Genomic DNA, 24,274 nt, shown 5'->3' with positions numbered 1-24,274 from the left:
GTAGGAGGAGGTGGGACCCCAGACCGGAAAGTGACCCCAGATATTTGCACATGAGAATTCTTATTCTTGCAGGAATATGCCTGGCAGGTGCATTTGGCTTTTTTCAGTTCCCACAGTCAAGTGCCAAATCTCAGCCGGCTTCCCCTCACCTCCTGTTGGGATTACCCTCATGGCTGCCTCCCAACCCTTCCTGCCCACTTTTCTTCTGATCCAGCCCCATTCTAATCTCTGCTTTACTTGACACCAGCTTAATCTCCTTAAAGTAATGCATTTAGCATTTATTCCCTTTAAGAACCTGCTGTGGCTCCTGATGGCCGGTGGTCGAGTCGGCTGGCTCTGCCTGCATGCAGACCTGTCCATGGCCAGTCCCACCCTGCAAAGCTTTCTTCTCACACATCCTAGCAAACACCCCAACTTTGGGTGGCCACCTCCCTCTTTGCAGGTGGCCACTCTCCTTCCTTCCTTCTCTTCTCACTCAAATCCAAATCTACACTTCCATCAAGGCTCCCAGTCAAGTCCCCGCTTATCCATGAAGCTCTTTCCAAGTAGAACCAGAGAAATGTTAGGGCAAGTAGAAGCCTTGGAGATTACCTGGGCTGGCTTCCTCATTTCATAAAGGAGAATACTGAAGCTTAGAAATGTTCAGTGACTTGCCCCAGGTCAAACACTGCCTAGAACTCATGTGCCTTGTATCCACATTTGGGCCTCTTTCTATGCCATACCACCGCTCTGCCCATCCCGGGTCTGCTCGGCCTGGCTGTATGGAAATCAAATGGAAACAGAACACTTGCCACACAGCTTGCCTCTTGACCGGCTGGTGCCATCCTTGAGCTCTTCCATGAAGCAGACCTTGTCTCTGCACTCGGATCTCAGTCTCCCTCCAGGACAGAGGCCACGGCTGCACTGCACCGAAAGTCTAAGAGCCCCACCATAGCCCCTGCCATTGAGCTAGGGTACTGGGCCTGTGCAGACTCCTTGAGCAATCAAAGTTTTTCAAAAAGTGGGTTGTGTATTCAAATTGAAAGAAAACTTTAATAGCAAAATGTACATGCCACACGTCGTGTTCTAGTGCTCAGACTTCAGGAGGAGGTATACTTGTTTTCTGAGCAATATTTGCATTTTAACCATGAAGTGACTTACTCCACATAAAATCCCAAGCAAAGCTATAACCACAACCCATACTCCTGGGGGGTGGTATATCATATTAAGCAAGTCAGTTGTTTGCTTATTTGTTTTGTTTGTTTGTCTTAGCTGTTTGTGTTCTTTAAGAAAAATCAACTCTAAGATCTGGAAGCTGAAACTGAAAATGCCACTAAGGATATGCAGTGCTGCACAGCTTGAAGGGAAGGGTCTGAGGCTCCATGTTCTCAAACCAGATCCCTGAACCTCTATTAGGCCAGCCACCTTGGCAATCAATTTGACTGACCTAGTCAGCCTTCCTTATCTAAGTCTCCTAGCAGAAGTGAATCAGAGTATTCCAGACCTCTCTAGGTTCCTACCCAGGGTGTTTGTGCATCTGACTGCAGGATATATTTGGGCTGTGTCCCCAGGAAACCTCTGAGAGGTACTAAGAGTGACTGGGACCCTACCACAGCAGTGACAACTCTCTCAGTGACAATGACTGTGGCAGGACTGTATGGCCATGCTGAGAGCTCCACATGTGAGCTCTCAGCACCCTGTACATGAATGTTCACTCCTTGAGGACTTACGTTTATTTATTAATGGGGACTTAGAGACCCCATCTTTCCTTCAAAATTCTCTGTGACTACATCAAAGGAAAAAGGAATCAAGATTGGCCTTGCCAACCTTTTTTATATGCTTCTAAATATGATTAAGAGGTAGTGTTCTCAAGGCCTTCTATAGAAAGTAACCTTCAGTATAAATTATCCCCTGAGAAGCTAAGGAAAATAAAGAAGAGAATCTCACTCTGGCTGGCTTTTCCCCTGTGTGGTATCCTTGGGATCCGAGAAAGATTTCAAGTTCAGTTTCTAGGTTTGTCATCCCTACTCACCCCTCCTCCACTCCTCAGCAGGTTTACAGCCGTGTATATTTAGTGTCAGCTTCCAGAAAAGGTTTGGTTGACTTGAGAACGGTTTAATAATTGCCGATTGAGAAATTGTGTATTCTTAAAATGGGGGAGAGGATAAAGGGAAACAGAAACACAAAGGGGAAAGTAATTAGTTGGGCCAAAGAACAAGAAACTGTGTCTATTAGAGAAATGGTCCAAAGGGAAGGAAGACCAGAAACAGGATCCCTAGTGTCCAGGAAGCTTTCTCAGGTTGACAAGTCTCCTGAACAGCAGGTCAGATCTCCCTGTCCTACTCCAGAATTAATCACCCTGCCCCTCCTGTTCTGATGTTATCCTCCTACAAGCAGTCACCTTGGAGAGAAGTGGTAGTGGTTGCAGCAGCTCTTAAAGGAGGCGTGTAACTTTAGGTGGAGATGTGTATGTATGAATCATGGTCATGCTGTAAAGCAGCCCGCCTGGATCTGGGAAGCAGAGCGAAGGTGGGTATGAAGTCAACTAGCTAGAGGAGAAATTACCCCAAAAAGCGTTTACGCTTTTAGAAGGGATAAGTGGCAAAAAATATTTGGTGCATAACCCCCATCTTAGAAGGCCTCTATTGTTATAGTCAAAAAGGTGAATTTATTCCTCACTAAGTTTCCCACCACCTTCCCAAGGGCAATTATACTGTGCACAGGATAAACACAGGACGTATAAAGAATGTTTATTCTAGAGTCTCGTTTCGTATTTAGCTACCAACTTAACTTTTATCCTAGGTAAAAGTGGTCATCTGTAAACAGGGATGTTTTCCCTCACATGGCTGAGGAACTGATGTGACCATTAAGAACCAAAAAAATCTGAGCTGAAAATATAGGCCCCACCTAAAGTTTCTGATTTCCTCATTATTAATAGGGACGATACTGAGAGCAAACCTTTATGAGCGCCTACTATAAGCCAAGCACTGCTGAATCATGCTTCCCAAGAAGAGTTCTGATTAAAGAGAGTGAAAAGTTTAAGATCTGTAGAGAGGATGATTTCTCATTGTTTGCAGGTTCCTTTATCCCGGTTACCATATGTATGTGTGGTGTGGAGTCAAGGGCTGTGTTAGACCTCTTTAAGTGCTATATTCTTTCTAAAACTTATTTTTATGTCTGTGTGTCTCCAAATCTTCTCAAGGTTAAGAAAATACCTGAGCCATTTCTATTTTTTGGAGTGCCCAGTTATATTTACAAAATGAAAAAATGACAATAGAGCTTTTTTTAAATGCAATGTTTTTATTTTTAAAAATAAAGCATAGGGCAATTATACTGTGCACAGGATAATCGCAGGATGTATAAAAATGTTAATTGATAATGGACTTAGAGCAGCCTGATCTAATAACAGGGCACAATTTTTTTTGAGACAGGGTCTCACTCTGTCACCCGGGCTGGAGTACAGTGGCACAATCACAGCTCACTGCAGCCTCAACCTCCCAGGCTTAAGCAATCCTCCCACCTCAGCCTCCTGAGTAGCTGGGACTACAAGTGCACACCACCATGCCCAGCTAATTTTTTTATTTTTAGTAGAGATGAGGTCTTGCTGTTGCCCAGGCTGGTCCTGAACTGAACTTAAGCAATCTCCCCACCTCAGCCTCCGAAAGTGTTGGGATTACAGGCGTGAGCCACCACACTCAGCTCAGGGCACAATTTAAAGCTATAAAATAGATGCTATTTTTCAATCCTCTCAGGACTTCTCAGTGACTGTATATGTAAAGTCTAGTTCGAAGAATATGTCTAAAAATCTAAACTCAAGGTTCTTGTGGATGCAAAGCCCAGCGTCAGGTGCCCTGATCCCCCATAGGCCCTCACAGACCAGGTATGAGCCCTTCTCCTACACTTGCTTCCTCTAAGAAGCTGGTTGTCAGCCACAATCTTTACATAAGGAGAAGTACCAATCCCAGATTTCTAAGTGTTTCTGTTTTTCTTTCTGCTTCCTCATGTTTTTCCCTGCTGTAAGTCCTAGCCTTCTCAAACCCCACCACCGCAGCTGGGCAGGCTTCTACTCATAGGAATGGGGGCCAAGGGTGGGGAAAAGGGTAGCCCTCCTCTCAGAGCCTTAGCATCACATGGTCAAACCTGGCTTCCCACAGACCAGTTTCAGCAGTCGGGAAACCGGCAGAGCAGGCTGACATGGGCCCTCCCTCTCACAGCCTCTGGAAGGAAGGAAGCATACGGGGACACCAGAAAGGCTGCTTGTGGAAGGGCTCTTCTTAGGCAGTCAGCACTGATGTCTCTCAGCGCCCCGCCCCCCCCAAGGCTGTGGAGGTTCTGGAGATGATGGCAGAAGTGCCCTCGCCTTCCCTCCACAGCATGCCCTGAGCACTCAGCTTCCCTTCCCTTCTTCCTGTCTTGTAGTGGTTGCAGCAGAGAGCTCCATTTGGCAGCGTGGTGGTGCTCTTGTCTATTAATGGAAACATTGGCCTGTCTCCCAGTATAACACAAGATAGGCCTATGCATCAGTTATGCAATCTTTGCTTTGATGACTTCATCAGAAAGGGTGGGTACAATAGGAGAGAAAGGCTCGGGTTGGGGAAAACAGTAGCTCAGGAGGGGAAAAGAAAAAAATCTCCCTAGCAGCTGAAGACAGCTGAGACTGCTCCCCTCCCTATTTTTAAATCAAGGAAAGAAAGGTAGCAAACATATGGGTTAAAAAAACCTAATGGAGCAGCTGACAAACCACTTTCAGTCCATGTGTCCTGACAGCGGCCACTTGCATGCCGGCGCAGAGGCTGTGCTCGTCTCAGTGGTGCAGGTTTCCCAGCCCTGGTGACTCAGGTTTTCTTACAGCTCCACGGGGAAGACAGTCTGTGGAGGCAATGGCGGTTTTCACCCACCTCTCAAGTTCTTGAACTCCAAAGGTCTGGCTGGTTCTGGCCATGCACTGTGGCTTCAAGCCTAAGACAGAGAAAAGCCACAGAGAGCTGGGTGGTGCCACAGAGAGCAGGCTTGTCCAGGTAGACCAAAGAATTCTTGGAAGATGGTCAGTACCCTTCCTCTGGCACTTAGGAGCTCTTTGTGGAAGCAATAGAAAGCTGACCTAGTTGCTGAACCTGTATCGAAGCCCAGTTGTTGAAGCCACGTACAGGTTTGGAAAGGGGTCCTGCCACTTAAGCATGTCTGTTACACCTTCTAGAGCATAAGGTGGGCTCAGGGAGAAATAGTCCAGGTCCCAGACATAACCTGGGCCCCTCTTGAACTCACTCTACATTTCATTCCGTATCAGTTTAGCATTATTCTTAACAAGCTTTTAAAAATAATACTATAAGTAATATATATTCATAACAGAAAATTTGAAAAAGCATAAAAATAAAAATCTCTTACAATTCTTGTCTAACAAGACTATCCAGTGTCAAGTGTTTTAGAAACTGTTTTTTTTTTTTTTTTTTTTTTTAGTTTTAACACCTGAGGACATAAAGAAAAAAAAAACAGAAACTGCTTTCCTCCCCTGCCTTTCTTAACTATATATGGTAAGCTTTTTTCTATGTGATTAGATAGTCTAAGGAGGCATGATTTTTATTGGATGCCTAGTATTCATGGTATGGATATACCATAATTTATTTAATCAAGCTTCTATTGTTGTACACTAATGAACTTTTAACCAATTTAGAATTGCATTGGTGGTGGAATTAATCACAAGAAAGGATCAAAAGGACTCTTATAATTTACATCAAAGGCAGAAGAAAAGCATAACTCTCAAAGTTGTGTTTCCATTGGCGGGACCTATAGTAACTATGTTCAAAGCACTGATAAGGACAAATGGTATTTTTGTTGCTTTTATCCCCCCAAAAAATGGCCTTGAAAGGCTGACCTTCCTGTGGCTGGTGGCATCCTCACATTTTGCACTGGACTGCCAACTTTAACCCTTTCTTTAACATTCAGCAGAGGGTCAGCTCAGGAGCTTGGAGAAGCAGTCCATTATAGGGCCATCATTTTGTCCTTTCCAGTTATACCTGATACTGGTTTAGGCTAGAATTCATCCCAGCCAATTAGTCAGATGAGTTCAGTAAATCTGTATTTTGTTACAGCTGTGGCCCTAGCTCTGTGCTGGATACTGGGGAGACTCATAGTCTTGGTCCCAAAGGAGCTAAAAGCCTTGCCAGGAAGGATGCCATAAGGATATCATCCTGCCAGGAAATTATCACTTGGAAGCATTTGGAAAGTTAGAACTTTCTACCTCTCCCATGTTACTTAATTAAGAATCAGTAGGGTGTGTTTAATTGTGTATATACCATGATCATAAGCATAAAAATATGTTATTGCATATGGGAAAAAACTAGGAGGAAATATAAAAACATATCAAATATTAACAGTGGTTACCTTTGAGTGTTAAAAATGAGTGTTAGCTTTTTTCTGTATAGTTTTTTCTGTCTATATACTTTTCTGCATTTTTTTTTACTTTGTACTTTTTTTTTCTATCTATAGTTTTCTGCATTGTTTTTCAAATATTCCCAGCAATTGGGAAGCAGAGGAAGGAATCAGTAAAATGTATATTTTTAAATAATTGCCCTATCAATTAAGCAGTTAGCTCCTAAAATAATGGGGACCAAGACCTTTTTTTTTGTTTGAGACAGAGTGTCGCTGTATCGTGCCCAGGCTGGAGTGTAGTGGTGCAATCTCAGCTCACTGCAACCTCCACCTCCTGGGTTCAAGCAATTCTCCTGCCTCAATCTCCTGAGTAGCTGGGACTACAGGTGCATGCCACCAAGCCCAGCTAATTTTTGTATTTTAGTAGAGATGGGGTTTTGCCATGTTGGCCAGGCTGGTCTTGATCTCTTGACCTCAGGTGATCCGACTGCCTCGGCCTCTGAAAGTGCTGGGATAACAGGCATGAGCCACCGTGCCATGACAAGTCTTGTTCCCCATTATTTTAGAAGCTAAAGCTAGAACCAGAAACACAGCACTTCCCTCATCCTGAAGGATGCCCTGCATGATCAAGAGGTTTTGGCAGCAAGAATAACAACCATAAGCTGTTTGTTATATATTGCCAGTCACTGGGCCCATGGTGGAGCTGAGTTTCTACCTAGGCCTGTGGGGTTCCCCCAGTGTACACTGTTCCTTTCTAGAAGCTGAACAAAGAGCTTTCCTGAACCCATTTAGAAGCCTTTGCATTGGGCCTCAAGTTACTGCTGTTTCAGTGATAAGCCTCCTAAATTGATGAACTCTGCCTTAAACGCAATCATCTTGGGACACAACCATCACACATCACAAAACAATCCTTTTAATCCAATCTTCTTCAATAATCTGCTGAGACAGAGGAGTTTAGATGGGGTGGGCCGTTTTGGAGCTCTGCTATGAATTTATTGTAAACACCTCTCCAAACCCACAATAAAAATTGTTCTGGAAAAAGAAAGTTTGTAAAAGAAAACCAAATCTCTGCCTTGACACCTGATCAACTTCAAAGGGAATTCTAAGGTTTTATTTCATTTTGTTTCTTCCTTCCACTTATGGTTGAATGATCTAATCTTATGCCCTTTCTTTAAATGTCAAAGTTGATACCACAGAGGCATCCCAATTTTGGGTACCAGGCAACATATAAAAAAAAAAAAAATGATGCATATTTTGGTGCTCTTTCAGTTGCATCCTTTGATCCCAAGGGTTTCTACCTTTTTATTCTATGCCCATTCCTCTCCCCACCCCCTTCCCATTTCTTTTTACTCCAACATCCTCCTGGGTGGTCTGCTCAATTTAGACCAGATGCATGTTATGGTCAGTGGAAAAGTCAGAATCCCAGCGATGCCACCACCAGCTGTGGGACATCAGACAAGTTCCTTAACCTCTCAGAAATTCGGGCTTTAAAAAAAAAATAAAAAACAAAATGAGTTAAACAAACAGGTGAAAGCCCCTAGCAGAGTGTTTTGCAATGAGTAGGTGCCCCATAAGTGTTACATTCTTCATATTTGAAGAATTCTTTCAATCAGAGGGAACTTTCCTCAAATCATAGCTTTCCATAGTTCACCTTATTACACCAGGGACTTGTAGGTCTAGGGATGTCTGATGCTTCCTTAGCAAGGGCATTATGAGGGACTCACCCTTCCTCAGTCATGGGTGTTCCTCAGCCTCCACAGCACAATTGTAACTGGAGCAGTCCCTCCTGGAAGAATTGGCTCCTTTTGGCCCTGGGCTCCTTTCAGAATTCTTGGGTTTGCATTGCAAACATCACTGGCCTGAGCAACCCTCTGAAAATTTTGAGAATTTTGTTCCAAAGCGGGAAACTTTGCAACAGAAACCTAAGCAACTCAGCACCCTGACTTGCTTTTGAAAATGCAGCTTTGCAATCTAATCAGGGCACAGGATTATTTGCCCCAGTGATTCTCTATGGGACATCGTAATCACCTGGCGAGCTTGTTAAAACACCTCCAAAAGTTCTAACTCAGGAGGCCTAGGGGGGAGCCTGGGAATTTGCATTTCTAACAAGCTCCCAGGTGGGGACTAATGCATTTGATCCTGCAACCACATAAGAACCCCTAATTTAGTTCTTCATTTTTCCCAAATTGCCCATACTTGGAATGGGGAGGTTTTAGAGTATTCGTAGCTATTTCCTTTCTATGGCACTTCATTAACTATGTCACCTCCAAAATTTCCATTGTTAGGAGTCTTATGAGTATGGTTTTCATTTCAGAGGGTGGGGACTGAGAGAGGTCACATGGCTTGCCTGAACCTCTGGGAATCACAGCCAGGCGCCTCTGTCTAGCCATCATGGGTGTTCGATTCATCCTGTGCTGCTCAATAACATAAAACTGCTGCGCTCTTTGGCCAAGCAATTGTCACGTTAGCTTTCACCTCTGATACATACTTTCGCCTTCTCAAACTTACTAATAAAACTTTCAATAGTATCTTTGCAGGAGAAAGCCTCTGGATTCTGGTGAGAGGTTGGATGTAGCTATCTTTTGATATATAAAATTTAGTCGAAATCCCACTTGGGCTAAAGATTCCTTCCTTTAAAAAAAATTTTTTTACTTGACCCAATTCAGAGTGAGTGTGTGTGTGTGTGTGAAAAGCACAGGTTTTCTGGGGCATCCTTTTTGTTTATGCATTGATTTATTTTTACTCTTTCCTGCCACGAACAATCCTCATCTCTGTCCTCGTGTCCTCCCCAGCCACTAACCCACACGATGTGACGGGGCCTGGGAAATGCGCCCGCCGGAGCACACCGCAGCCTCGCGGGCTCCCGAGCGGCGCGCGCTGGCCGAGGACCTCCAGGGCCCCTCGCGGGTCTCCCGAGCGCCGCCGCGCCGCCCCTGCCAGCGCCCGGGACCGCCTCGTGGGCTTCTTTGTTAGGACCGCCTGCGCCGAGAGGCAGTCTCGGTCCTGCCGGGGGCGCACGGGCCCCACTCCTGACTTCTTAGCCGGAGTCCCCTAAGGACTTGTAAGCATATAGGCTCGAGTCGAGAGGGTAAATTAGGCCCCAGGGGACTTTTTCAATAAAACCCTAAATTTCATTTAAGTTGTTCGTAGGCCAAGTGATTGCAAGGACTCTGAGCCGAGGCAGCAGTGCCGGGCCGACCCAAGGCTCGCTCCTTACCGCCCCCTCCCCGCGCCGGCTTTGTGCAGCTGGGGTCCTGGAACCCGGTCCCTCCCAGGCTGTCGGCCCTGGGGTCTGGTGTCCGCCACCCTTCCGCCCCTCTGAGGTCGCCACTGCCCCCCTACCACACTCCCAGCCCTTCCGTTTCCTTCCACGTCCCCTTCCCGCGCCCTCCCCCAGCTGAATTCTCCCTCCCCTCCGGCTGGAAGAAAAGTCGGTAATAAGAAACCAGTTCAGTGTCAGTCGGAGGAGGGGGGAAGATAACCCCAGAGATACACGGCAATGGAGAGAGAACTCATTTTGTGTAAAGAGGGCCTAGAGTCACCAGGGAATTCCTGGATTGTCTCAGGCTGTCGTGTGTGATGTCCATCACGCCGTGCGAACACCATCTGCTCGGTATTATGCTCTCAGTTGCCAGGCTACCTGCTGTACGCAGTAACACTTGACTGCCTGGCTCCACGTTCGCAGCGCTCGCCCAGACGCGCGGGGCGGGGGCTACGGAGGGGCGGGCGGGAGCCCTGATTAAGCCATCTGCGAGGGGAGGGGCGCGGGCGCAGCGGCGGCCGGGCGCGAGGCCGGGCTGACACCACCATCTGCTGGGGCGCGGTAAGAACGGCAGCTGCTCCGCGTTCTCCCGGCGAGGGACGCCTGGAAAAGGCTGAAGCCCTGGGCGTTCTGAAGCCCGTTATCCACTGGGTCCCTGTCACCCCAGCCTCCTCGCCACCGGCCGTCTTTGGTTCGCCGCCAGCAACGCTGGCCCCTCTCACCCAAACACTATGCATGTTCTTGAAAACACTTCAGAAAAATAAAGCTTCCCTACGCACAGATTTATAAATAAACAACTGGCTGTTCTTGGGAGATATTTTTACCACAACTGTTTTTTGAAGTCAAAAACTGCCTGTTTAGGGGAGGTAAGGGTGCTTTTGACACCTCCTACCTCACTCTAGCCTTTAGAATATTGCTAAGATCTTTTCCCTGGAGGGGAAGATATGTAAAATAGGTTCGTTGGTTTTGATTTCTTTCTCCTCCCTTTATTTTACTGAAGAGTGAGAGGGTTAGGCGAGTAATGAAGATCTATATAGCCAGTTGGATTTTTGAGGGGAAGAAACTGTATTAAGATTCTTGGGAGAAGCAAGGGAGGTCGTTGGGCAAGGAGTGGATTGGAGAACAAGCCAGTAATTACAACTAAAAATACAGCATCATTTGGCTTCAAGGCATTACATTTCGCATGACGAAAGCTCAGCCTGGTTTTCTCTAATTGCACAACACAGTGTGTGTCCTTCTTAGAAACAAGAGCAGTGGCTTGAAATCCTGAAATCTGACAGACTATTTCTCATTAAGCCCTCTTAGACTGGAGGTTAAAAGAAGCCATGTATTATGAAACAGTTAGTGGCCTCGGCCAGCTTAATGTGTAAGGCAAGTCACTGAGTACATCGTCACATTTTGCAATACACCTCAGAGTCTGGGGCTGTACGCGTCTCTCATCCACTGTTGAATGCCGCAGAGCTTGTTGGGAAAATACTAAAGATGTTTCATAGGAAAGGCAGTCCTTTAAGAATGTACATAGTGGCTGGGAGCAGTGGCTCATGCTTGTAATCCCAACATTTTGGGAGGCCAAGGCCAGAGGATTGTTTGAGGGCAGGAGTTCAAGACCAGCCTGGGCAACACAGTAAAACCCCCATCTATACAAAGAATTTAAAAATTAGCAGGGCATGGTGGCGTACACCTCTAGTCCCCCCACCTACTCAGGAGGCTGAGGCAGGAAGATTGCTTGAGCCCAGGGGTTGGAGGTTGCAGTGAGCTGTGATCATACCACTGTACCCTAGCCTAGGCAACAGAGTGAAACACTGTCTCTTAAAAAATAATAATAATATAATACATACAGCCCTTTCTGCCTGTAGGTCTTCAGTGAGAAGCCTGAAGGCAAAACCTCTGGGAGGGAATTATTTGGGGAAATACATAATCCTGGGAAGTAATAACATGACTATCCCTTTGGGAGGGTTTTTTTTCACACTGTGCTTTTGAAGTATTTCTTTTGGGCCCAGGAAGACAGGGGCAAAAAGCGGTTTGATGTATCATCATCACCCCATTTGCCTCTCTCTTTCTTTTCCCAGTGGAGAGGAGGCTGGGAAAGCAACACTTCTTCACTCCTTACCACTTCCCCAGCTGTGCGGGCTGGTCACACAGGACAAGCATATCTCAAAGTGCACAAAGATAAACAGGGTCATCCCAGACCAACCCTCTCAAAAACTCAAGCTGAAGAAAACTTTATCTTCCCTTGGGCCTCATTTTCTTTCCAACTCTCTCCTTCTTATGAAAACTGGAAAGTATCAAATATACTGAGACAGAAAAAACAAACTACATATCTGCATTTTTGCTGATTGACTGTTTATATGTCAGTGTGAATTCATTTGTTAAAGTGTAAAGCCAATCAGCCATTTGTCCCTAAAGGTGCCAAGAAACAGCTTTATTTCACTGCAAGGAAGGGCTTGGAAAACAGGTAGCAAATACTTGGGGGGAAAGGGAAGATCCTGAAATATCTAGGCCCCTGCAAGAGTTAGTCCTGAAGTAAACTTTTTAGGAGCACAAAGGTTCCTGGTATTTTTTAGTATAAGATCTTTTTGTTAACATCAAAAATATTTCCTAGCTATCTTTGCGTATTTATAGAGAAAAGACACAAAGACACAACGTTTTATTAATTTCAGCTACAGCATTTACACATAAAAAATAGAACACAGTACACTTATGAGAGACACACTATATAGGTCTACAGGCTGTTCTTAGGTGCACACTTAACACCATGAAGACACTGCCTGGGAGAGGCCTGAGCTAGTAAGAGTACTGAATTGAGAATCAAAATTACTGTTCTGCTTACTGATGTAACCAAATACCACCTGTATGTGCCCCGATAACTAATGAAATAATTTTTTTTAATTTAAGTTTAATTTTTTTAAAAAGTAAAGACAAGCTATCTGTTAAAAAAAAAAAAAAATAGCGTTCTAGTTCTGCTAGTTCTGTGTCTTCCATTCATTCATTGTGTGACCTAGGCTACTGCATGAACAAACCAGAGCTTCTTGGGCAAGTGTTTCTAGGGTAAGAGGAGTAGCGTTTTGGTTTGGTTTGGTTTGGTTTTTGTTTGTTTTGCTTTTTTGTTTTGTTTGGAGGGAAGAAGAGCAACTGAAGAGGCAGTTGAGGTCAGTCATAGTAGAGAGGGCAGCCTGCATGGTTCTACAGCACACCACGGGAGGAAGGGAGGAACACAAGCCCAAGCCATAGGGAGTCAAATCCAGGACTGTCTCTCTAAGAGACACAGAGACAAACTTCACCTATTTGCTTTGAGAAAAAACTGCCAACATGTTTAATGGTATCTGCGTTGGAAAGGCAATAAAGTAAAAAGAAGAAAAATATTAAAATCCAGTTTGGATTTAAAAATTTTTAAATGATAGAGTTATTCACATTTGCTTCTTACTATTTAGGTCTCATAATAGTGCTTCACAAAATGACTGTGAATGTCCTTATATGTGTGCCCATTTAATCTGTGTCAACTCCTCCATGTTCACAGTAATTACTTGAAACTTTAATGAGGTAGAAGGAATTTCTGCAGAATGTTCAGACAGTACTTGCCACTGCTAGGCAGACTTGGTAGAAAAAATAGGAAAGGAAGTGTCTAGAAATTGAATCTTTGGGCCACACACCTATTCTTCCCATTCACTGTTTTCCCCTAATAGTCCACACTGTCCAGCTTAGAGCATAAACTTCGCCTCTGAGCACATTCTCCATGTAGTCACCTGGGCTTGACCTCCTCTTCCCTAAGGACCAGTCCTTAAAAGTTGCCATCATTCGACTGGCTGACATATAATTATAGAATCAAGAGACCCAATCCAACACCCCATGTTTAAATTATCCCAGACATAGAAGACTCAATTCTTCTTTTTTTTTTTTTTTTTTTTTTTGAGACAGAGTCTCATTCTGTCACCCAGGCTGGAATGCAGTGGTGCGATCTCGGCTCACTGCAACCTCCGCCTCCCGGGTTCAAGCAATTCTCTGCCTTAGCTTCCCAAGTAGCTGGGATTACAGGTGGCCGCCACCATGCCCAGCTAATTTTTTTTTTTTTTTTTCAGTAGAGACAGGGTTCCACCATCTTGGCCAAGCTGGTCTCGAACTGACCTCATGATCCACCCAAAGTACTGGGATTCCCAAAGTACTGGGATTACAGGCATGAGCCACGGCGCCTGGCCGACTCAATTCTATTTTTAAAGATATTAGGAGATTACATAGCTTTGGTTAGTGTAAAACATTCCCAGTTCTCACCATCAACAACTCTGGCCAGCAGGATTTTTCTTTTTGACATATATATAGCTCTCAAATGTTGCAACTCGTTAGAATTCCATCAAATATCAGATCTGTTGATTAACAAATTCCTGCAGTTTTCTGCAAATGTCCCTCCTACTTGCGAAGAAGACGTCCATTTTGGCCAAGTAAACAGTAAGAAATAAGGATTAACAGGTGAGGTCAGGATGTCTCTCGTGTTCCAGACTTTAGGTGAGCTCAGCCTGAGGGCTTATTCCCTTTCCTTGGAGGAACACAGGATGTTAGTTGAAAATCCTGTCCATATGCAATAGTCAGTCCCATCCGAAACAGACTGGACTTGGGCTTGGATTTCCCAGAGCCATACTCTCTTACTGTCCCTTGTGGCCTCTCATTCTACTCAGGTAAGGTCGGGTTTGAGGCTACTTTTATGGAAATGCAATGCGTGCCACTCAAAATGCCTCCAGTCCATAAGCTGGGACTTCCGCCCCATTCCCTTTTTCCAGGGGCTTCCCTTCAAATGGCAGTGAGTCTCCATGGAGAATCCCTTCATGTCTCTCTCTCTTGTCCTCCCAGGAGCAGCATCCAGCTGGACTTCCCCGAACCACAGGCCCCATGCAGTCCTCCATGCCCCCAGGCTCAGGTGGCATGGTCTCAGGAGCCAGTCCTGCAGGCCCTGGCTTCCTGGGCAGCCAGCCCCAAGCAGCCATCATGAAGCAGATGCTCATTGATCAGCGGGCCCAGTTGATGGAGCAGCAGAAGCAACAGTTCCTGCGGGAGCAAAGGCAGCAGCAGCAGCAGATTTTGGCGGAACAGGTAACATGCGCCCTGGCATGATTCATTCATTCAGCAAGCACTTATTCAGCACCTGCCTGCTGCCTGTGAGGAAATCGCAGTTCACATCCTCTGTCAAGATGCTCACGGTCTAGCATTTCCCAGGATCACAGGAGAACCTGAAGAACTTAGACCTTTCAATTAGTTAGGGTTTTTCCTATAATGAATTAATTTGTTCTTAAAAGACAGGCTCCAGCCATCAATTTGAAGGCCTGTGTGTCAGAGACATTTCTTTGATTCAAGCCTGGCTCCTTTTCTTCTGATTTCTGGTACAGGGGTCTGTGTAATCAGCACATGGCGGGGACTGTCTCACATGCTCCATAAGCCGTATTATTTCTAGCATGAAGGAAAAAATAATAATTCAGAGAACTCTGTTTCTTAGAGGAAATTGACAGGAGGAAGGATTGAGGAGAATTCTATAGAATGGGTCATGAACAATGGATCGGGAACAATAGCAGAACAATAAGGCCTGCAGAAGTACCTGGAAACCTGAACTCTGGGTCACAGACAGGGTGCAAACTTAAGAAAACTCCCCACAGCTTTTAAAACAGCTCAGGAAATCTGTGAGTTAAAGGAAAGCCTAACACAAATACAGCTTTACCTTAGGCATCTTTGTCCACCCTCGCCCTACAATTCCTCAGCTTTGAGAGAAAGCCTTCCCTGCAGACTGATCCTGTAGGTTTCCATTTGTTTTGTTTTTAGAGATGCCCATACCTGACTTAGCATTATCCTAGGGAAAGGCCTGAGGCTGTCCACAAGAGATCCCCAGGTGGTTTCTGTGGGGGTCTGCACAGAGAATCTTGCACAGCAGGCTCTTTCTTATAGGAGGTGTAAGGTTGTCATATAAAGCTGAAGGCCCAACATAGGTCTGCCTCACAGTTATCCTTCTAGAATGTTCCTGATAGGGTCAGAATTTTGTAAATTTTTTCTTAAAGAAATAGAGACGGGGGTCTCACTATGTTGACCAGGCTGGTCTCGAACTCCTGGCCTCAAGCGATCCTCCCATCTCAGCCTCCCAAAGTGCTAGGATTACAGGCGTGAGCCACCGTGCCCTGCCAGAATTTTGCAAATGTACTAAGCATCCACCACCACGTATCCTGTGTAGGACACAGGCCCATTGAGGTCCCTACTAACCAAGAACAGCAGTTCAAAGTAACACCAGGCATCCCTCAAAGAGAAAAATTGTACTGCTGAGCACAGTTCACTTACGTTCTTTTTTTTTTTCTTTGCTTTTGTTCCTGAACAGCTGTGTAATTATCTCCCTTTTTACCAAGGTCAGTCCGCCGCCTGGCAGCTATTGTACAAACAAACCTCTATCCCTCTCACCTACATAAGGTGTGCGACAAGGAGCCATGCTAATCTCTCAGGCAGTGATAAATGGAGCTGCCGAGGGCAGCTGGGCTCTGTAAATCCTCTCCTCAGCCAATCCCAGGAAATCTCAGGTGTGCCTGATGTTTTGAGTGATGGCTTTTGATATGTGTGCTGTGACCAAAGACACAAAGAGGGCCCAGGGCAAGCAGGCAGAGCTCAGCTGTGCGGCCCAGGGGTGTTCCCACACAGCGAGGCCAGCCGCACCCTGGGGAGCACAGGGCGTGGGAAGAGTGTGAGAAGAGACCCCTCAAGACGATGCCCCCAGACAAGGAGGTGAGAGGTCAGGGGAGATCCCTCAGAATCCAGAGCACGGAGAGAGCTGGGGCTTCTTGGGAAAGACAAGGGAAATGGGAGGCTGTGACCTGAGGATCATTCCGTAGCAACTGTGTGTACTAAAAGATGATGAGGGATGAGGGGAGGGTCACTTTCCTCAGCGCCAGGATTTGCCCATTGTTTTGCATGTGATGTGATTTTGGAGAAAACACTGAACTTCCCTCTTCATCTGCCAGATTAGGTTTTAATAATTTCCCAGCCTTCCTCATGTATCTGCTTTAAGGATCACATAAGATCATGTGTGTAAAATGTTTTGGAAGCTGTGTGTGCTGCACACATGTATGTGGGGGCCTGTCACATGGCCCTGGTGTCAGGGAATGTCATGTGAGAGCTGTAGCACATGGCCCAGCCAGGTCAGTGGAGCATCTTGTCTGCACCTGAGGAGGATGCAGATTTAGTGCAGATTGTCCAAGTGCAGGTCTACAAGGAGTAAGTGCTCAACTTTTTTTTTTTTTCTTTTTTTTTTGAGACAGAGTCTTGCTTTGTCACCCAGGCTGGAGTGCAGTGGCGTGATCTCGGCTCACTGCAACCTCTGCCTCATGAGCTCAAGCAATCTTCCCACCTCAGCCTCCAGAGTAGCTGGGACCACAGGCAAACACCATCACACCTGGCTAACTTTTGTGTTTTTAGTAGAGATGGGGTTTCACCATGTTGGCCAGGCTGGTCTCGAACTCCTGGGCTCAAGTAATCTGCCTGCCTCGGCCTCCCAAAGTGCTGGGCTTACAGGTGTGAGCCACAGCACCCGGCCAGCTCTCAGTTTTTCGTTTTGAGAGTGAATATTGCCAGATCAACACCAATCTTAGTTGCTGCAGCATTGAAAGTGTCCTCACACTTTGGATTTTGGAAACAGATTTTGGGTTTCCTGAAAGGACATGTGAGGGAAAACAGAAGGATTTGGGATCTTACATATTTTGGGAAACTTTAAAATGATTCTCAGTAGACTTGGCAATCAGAGCAGAGCAGGTTGAAAGTAGGCATGAATTCACATTTAATGCCATATTCTCAAAAAGTGCAAAGCACATCACCTCTCATCCATTCACAAAGGTTAGACAAAACTTAGAAACATTCTAGATCATGAAGTCCCATCATTTTACAAATGAGGAACTGAGGTTATGTGAGGAAACTGAGCTTATGTGATTTATATGAGATCACAGAGCTAGAGAGACAGAGCCAGGATGGAACTGAGGACTCCTGATTCCTGACTCCAGGATACACCCTCAGTCCCCCACAGGCTGCCAGGGGCTCATTCCTAGTCACAAGTAGGACAATTAAATTCTTATATAATATGGGAAGTTTGACTGAGGAGAAGCTGTTAAATGCGCAGCTTACACTCAGTAATGCCCTTCTGTTGCTGCCTAAAAGATTTGCGTGGTTTCTTGTCTACACATTATTGGTCTACACAATCAATTAATTTCAACAGTTTTCTATAGAACATTATGGTAGGGACCACGGGATGGGGTCAACAAGTCAGAGGCTGTTTTTTTCTTTGGTTGCCAGAATACTGGCTGGCCTTGTAGAGAAGAGAAAAAGAAAAGAAAAGAAAATTATAGAGCAGCCCAGGAACAAACACAAGAGAAAAAATTGAAATAAACACATGCGTTAAGAGGTGGTCAGTGTGTGTTATTTTTATAATGAACACTAAAGAACAGGGACCTTGTTGTATGTTCTTTATAGCCCTTGCAGATGAAAGGTACTTAATGAATATTCAGCAGCTGCAGGGAGCAGGTTAAACAACATCCCGAAGGTCATGCAAACTCCTTGACGGCAGACCTAGAACTAAAACCTCTTTCTCTGCTCTTTCTACATCACTCTTATTTTCTTTCCCTTTGCACATACAATGTGATAATGATAATAGCCTTCCCAGTATATTGGTAGCAACACTAGCAGTGCAGCATCCCCGTGAGTGGAAGAAGAAAGACTAAAATGCAGGCCTCCTGGCTTGCTGGTATATGTGGAATCCCACGTGGTTTCCTCAAAGCGGTAAATGCTGAATAGTTTACTTGTAGAGATGTATTTTACAGGCAGTGTGGCTTCATGGGAATAAGATTAGCCTTTTTTGTATAACCCCTGAGGATCTCATCTTCCTATGCCCAAAGCATCCACTTAGGTCATTAAAAAGCAGTTGCTTGTCCCTTTGAGCTCAGTCCCCACAGCGCTAAGGAAAGCATGCAGGCTGATGTTGAGCAGTCCACGTCAAAACCCCTTCCCTCAGCATGCATTCTTCATGAGCCAGCAAGTCCACATATCAGAAATACGTGCAGATGTTCACCAAAGGCATGTACAGGAATGTTCATAGCAATCACATTCGAAACACAAAAACTAGAAACACCAAAGGTGACATCACTAGTAGAATGGGTAAATAAATTATAGTATTCCATTATATTCATATGATGGAATACTATCCAACAGTGAGAATGAACAAGCAACAAGAATTCACATCCACATGGATGAATCTCACAAATACTGTGGTGGATGCAAGAAGCCAGATAAAAAAGCAGCATCATGTGAATCGTTTTCTGCAAAGTACAAAAGCAGACATAACTGCTGTATGTTCTTAAAAGTTAGGACAGTGATGCCCATGGGTCAAGGGAGGGCGATGACTGGAAGGGGCACGAGGGGCACGAGGGGCACCTGGCAGCGTTCTGTTACTTGATGGAGGGTCTGGTGGCCCTGAGTGTGTTCATTTTGTGAAAACCTACCTGATTGTATCCTTAGGCTTTGTGCTCTTGCCTATAGGCATATGATTCTTCAACACAAAGTTTAGTTTTGGGGAAAACCCTACCTTCCTCAGAACTGCTAGGATATTGAATTGTGTGCTTGCTCCCTATCTCACCTCTCCACCCCTCTTGTGTTCTGTCGTTCTAGCAATTGCAGCAATCACATCTACCCCGGCAGCACCTCCAGCCACAGCGGAATCCATACCCGGTGCAGCAGGTCAATCAGTTTCAAGGTGAGGCCAGTGCAACCTCTCTCATTTTATACCTTCTAGTGGTGAAGCATAAGTGAATGTGTAGCCAGAGTCATTGCCTTACATGCTGTATTTGTGTCCAGGAAATACTTAAACTATTTAACTACTGGTAGGTTAAGAGTACTAACCAATCAGAATGGATTCCTAGAGGCCTCCTGTTGTGCCAGGCATTAACCTTTTGGTCACTGAGTCACAGAGGGGTTCTAGAAAGCACAGGGAAGGGTCAGGGTAGCTGTGGGAGTTGGGACTAGAACAGCTGTTCTTTACCAAAGGTACATAGTATTGCAATAGATTAACAACCAGTAAAGATATACTGGTGCCTGTTGGCTCCATATCAACTTTGTTTATGTTTAGATCGTCATCTTAGTGACTACAGGGGCAAAAATCTTGTGCCACATCTTTTTTGCTATGCCAGCAGGTCACCTGACCAAAGCCCTTACCTCTATAGCTGAAATGGAAGAATCTGGCTTGCAACAACCACTAGTCTCTGCTGAATGTAGAAGACAAATAGGGCCTTGAGGCTGATTGAACTGACCCTGTAGCCATTTGTGGGAATCCTAAATGATGACCCAGTAGCAACGGGTGCACTGTATGTTAGTGTTGCACTCCTTTATAAATGTGGAAGGCCCACTCAAATATCAAACCCTTCCATCTCCAACAGAGAGATCCCTTGACTGTGTGCGGTGGCTCATGCCTATAATCCTAGCACTTTGGGAGGCTGAGGCGGATGGATCACTTGAGACCAAGAGTTCAAGACCAGCCTGGCCAACATAGCAAAACCCTGTCTCTACTAAAAATGCAAAAAATTAGCCGGGAGTGGTGGTGCATGCCTGTAATCCCAGTTACTCAGGAGACTGAGGCACAAGAATCGCTTGAACCCGGGAGGTGGAGGTTGCAGTGAGCCGAGATCGCACCACTTCACTCCAGCCTGGGCAACACAGCGAGACTCTGTCTCCAAAAAAAAAAAAAAAGACACTTGGGGGTCTTATATGGGGTGAAGAAAAGAGCCTGAGGAGCCTTTCTAATCTTATCCACAGGAGTTTTCAGGGGGCTACAGGGTTCACCTAGCAGCAGAAATCCTAATCCCATCCTCTGCCCATTTTGTGGGATCCACATCAATGGGTCCTAGCTTCTCAAAAGTTACCTATTCCTTTAAGAGTCTGCAAAAAGCTATGAAGTCTCTTGCACAAAAATGTATAATATGTAAATATATATAAACTTTTCTATAATTTCACAAGTATCCCTGAACTTTATCAATAGACTGGGTGAAAAATTTCTGATCTAAGGTAGCATTTCTAAGTCTTCAGATTGCAAAACACAAGGTTATTGAAAACAACTTAGTGGGTCACAACCAACATTTTTAAAATGAAATACAACAGAAATTATCAGAGCATATCAGAAACTTTTCTTTCTGTTTTAAACCCACATGTATATATCCTGGATCATGAACTGTGAGTTGTAGTTTACAGTCTGAAAGCCATTGATATTTACTGACAGACCACATTGAAGATCACCTGTAAAAATACTGGGGCTTGAGAAGCTACCACTCCCTTTCACCTCTGGGAGGCTTATATCATGTTAGATCCTTTGGCCTTGACACATTTGGCCTTGACACAGGCAAGGACAAAAGGAATTGAGTTATCCACAGGTGTTCTGTGCCCTAAATCAGTGCCAGGGGTTTTTGAAGAATTATGTTTCTAATTTTGCCATGGGTAGGGAAGAGTGGGGACTAGTCATCATTACATACAGTTGTTGTTGCACATACAGAGCCCTCCTTTATATCTATAGTTCTCAACCTTTAGCCTGCGCTGAAAGCACCAGCAAAGCTTGTTAAAACACACACAGTGTTTCTGATTCAGTATATCTGGAGCAGGGCCTGAAAATCTGCATTTTTTACAAGTTCCCAGGAGTCACTGATTTTGCTAGCTAGGAAACCACGCTTGAGAGCTGCTGCATTATATTATGAACGAATTAAAAACATAAAAGCTGATAAACCCAGCATAACGTCTCTTGAGTTTTCCAGGTTCATAACTCATGTATTATTTGTGGGGAAAAGGGGCCACCACAATTTAATAATTGCCCTGTGTTGCAGAACATAGACACATACTTATATGAGCTATTCGGGATGTTTTGGGTCCAGTTAAAAAGTTCTATTCCAGGCGGGCACGGTGGCTCATGCCTGTAATCCCAGCACTTTGGGAGGCCGAGGCAGGCGGGTCACCTGAGGTCAGGAGTTCGAGACCAGCCTGACCAACATGGAGAAACCCTGTCTCTACTAAAAACACAAAAAATTAGCCGGGCGTAGTGGTGCATGCCTGTAATCCCAGCTACTCCAGAGACTGGAGCAGGACAATTGCTTGAACTCAGGAGGCAGAGGGTGCGGTGAGCCAAGATTGTGCCACTGCACTCCAGCCTGGGCAACAGGAGCAAAACTCTGTCTCAGAAAAAAGAAACAAAAAAAAAACCACAGAGACAAAAATTAAAGTCACCTGAAATCCCACCCTCCAGAGATGATCAATCCTATTATTTTATTTCTATATAAATAGACACCCGCAAAAACTGGGATTGTACATGTGTTTTTGTAGCTGACTTTGCCACTTAACAGATCCTGATGTTATTCTTGTTTATACTTCAGAAGCAAATTATTTTGTACTCATATAGAGACGATGTGTCATCCTCAACCAATAAGATACTATTTTCTTTGGAGGTTAGAGAGAATTCACCTTTGGGGCTAAATTAGAAAGAAATGGCTGATCACTTTGCATTTTCTATTCGTGACGTGGAACATGGTTCAGTAGAGAATATTGTCAATAAAGCCAGTGTGACATTTTAGGGTCCTTGAGCTGATTGGTTTGAGATATATAATTTATTTTACTATCTTCAGTATTTTCATGTGTTTACAGACACCCTAGATGGCATGATGTTATGCATCTGGGAAAATAGCAAACTGAAAAATAAGAAATATCACTCTTGGAGAGAAGTTTTGTTAGGTACAACTTGCATGAGAACCTATCCCATACTCTCACCATTATACATTTCAAAGGCCTTAATGACTGTCTTTCCCTCATTAGGTTCTGGACCTCTGAGCAATGTTACATGACTATGGGGAAATGCTTATTTTTTTCACAAATACAGGCTTATTGTGAGTGAAAATAGAACATAGACTTTTTAAGCAAAAAGTTGGATACTATCGTCTCTCTTTGAATATACAAGATTTTCTTGGACATTGTGATGTTAACCAGCAGACAAGAAAATTAGACTACAGTGTCTCACAATAATATGTGTTTTAGACCAAAAAAAGAAAAAGAAAACATAATTTGTGGTTTAACACATGTAGTAATCAGGTAAAGACAAGCTAATTCCTTGGACACATCTGAATTTTTTTCCTTTGTATATTTAAAATCACGGAAGGCATAAAACTAGATTAATAAAAGTCTTTTTATTTCTCTTAAGTGAAAAATAATGTGGTGATTGCTGATTTTAAAATGCCTTTTAAAAATAAGAATTACATCAAGATAGTGCAGTCATTTACACTAAATAAAAATAAAGATTGGCTTGGATTAATGTATCACTGCCTATTAAAAGGTATTGTAACATTTCTGCCCTCTAAAGAAAGGAACCTATTTCTCATTCACAAAATTATTCCAGACAGTATCCAGTCCTTTAACATATCCATTATAAATATACCCCAAAATGGCCAAATTATAGATGTCCTTTCATCTATTTCTAGCAGCCCATCAGACTGTTTATATAATTTGGGTCTACCCAGTCAATCTCTGACTCAGCAATATTTTTCCCTTAAATTTTTTTTTATAAATAACTCAATAACCCATTTCACCACAGTTGATCTTATTGGCCATGGAGTCAATAAAAATTTAGTCGTTAAGGTCTCAAAACTTCATGACAAGATTACAAGTTGCAGTATATACTACCTTTGAGTGTTTTACTAGGAACTTTTGATTTTTCAAAAAATCACTTAGATATAATGAAGCTTAAAACAAAATATGAAAACATTTCTGGGGATTTCCCCCAGATCTTTCAGGTTTCCTGATAGAAACCATTTCATTTTTCAATGCAGTATGATATTGATCTCAAGCCACAAAAACTTGAGACATAATCAAAATTCCCGTAATTTTCTTTCTTAAAGAAAGGAAGAAAATATGGAGACATATTTTCAGCCCAGAAATCAATAGCCACATCAGGAAGACAAAAACATGCTTCAGTTATCTGCCAGGGTGCCAGGTTTAACAAGGTTAGACTATTCTCATCTGGTTTCTCATCACAGTTCCAGGTGGGATTAAATTTGCTTAGAATATTGATTGGCTCCCATGCTGCATCTTCTTCAAATGTCCAGGAAAAAAACTGTTTTTCTTCTTCTTATAGACTCAGTCATTAGCAGGAACATAGAAAAATCCATTTTTGTGCACCTCCTAGCCCTTTGCAACATTGACTGGTGTTCTACCGGTGACATTTCCATTCTCTTGGCTGTTTGGAAATTTCCTGGTAACATGTAAAGAATGACTCACTCAAATGCCTAATTAAGGTTGAATGACTTGGTGTGGACACTCTGGCCACCTTTTAAACAGCATTATTAAAACTGTGTTAACAGGGCCGGGCGCGGTGGCTCAAGCCTGTAATCCCAGCACTTTGGGAGGCCGAGACGGGCGGATCACGAGGTCAGGAGATCGAGACCATCCTGGCTAACATGGTGAAACCCCGTCTCTACTAAAAATACAAAAAAAATTAGCCGGGTGAGGTGGCGGGCACCTGTACTCCCAGCTACTCGGGAGGCTGAGGCAGGAGAATGGCGTGAACCCGGGAGGCGGGGCTTGCAGTGAGCTGAGATCCGGCCACTGCACTCCAGCCTGGGCAACAGAGCCAGACTCCGTCTCAAA

General features: G+C 44.3%; 2 protein-coding genes across 3 annotated transcripts in view; one reads left to right on the top strand and one right to left on the bottom strand.

Moving 5' to 3' along the window:
- The window catches only part of MAML3 (mastermind like transcriptional coactivator 3), a 432,254-nt gene that overhangs the window by 403,190 nt on the left and 4,790 nt on the right, over positions 1–24,274 (top strand). Inside the window, exons 3-4 of the mRNA XM_025385289.1 lie at positions 14,450–14,689; positions 19,277–19,361. Coding sequence (XP_025241074.1) covers positions 14,450–14,689; positions 19,277–19,361 — 325 coding nt within the window. The remainder of the gene's footprint in view (positions 1–14,449; positions 14,690–19,276; positions 19,362–24,274) is intronic.
- Positions 4,334–24,274, bottom strand: part of MGST2 (microsomal glutathione S-transferase 2) — a 69,056-nt gene continuing 49,115 nt past the window's right edge. For both annotated transcript variants that reach the window (XM_025385292.1, XM_025385295.1), the window contains one exon: positions 4,334–4,938. The gene's annotated coding sequence lies outside the window, so the exon portion shown is untranslated. The remainder of the gene's footprint in view (positions 4,939–24,274) is intronic.

The sequence above is a fragment of the Theropithecus gelada genome, chromosome 5, assembly GCF_003255815.1.
Source record: "Theropithecus gelada isolate Dixy chromosome 5, Tgel_1.0, whole genome shotgun sequence".
In the NCBI taxonomy this organism is placed as follows: Eukaryota; Metazoa; Chordata; class Mammalia; order Primates; family Cercopithecidae; genus Theropithecus; species Theropithecus gelada.
Note: the sequence above shows the minus strand (reverse complement) of the source record. Positions and strands in the feature narration are given on the sequence as shown.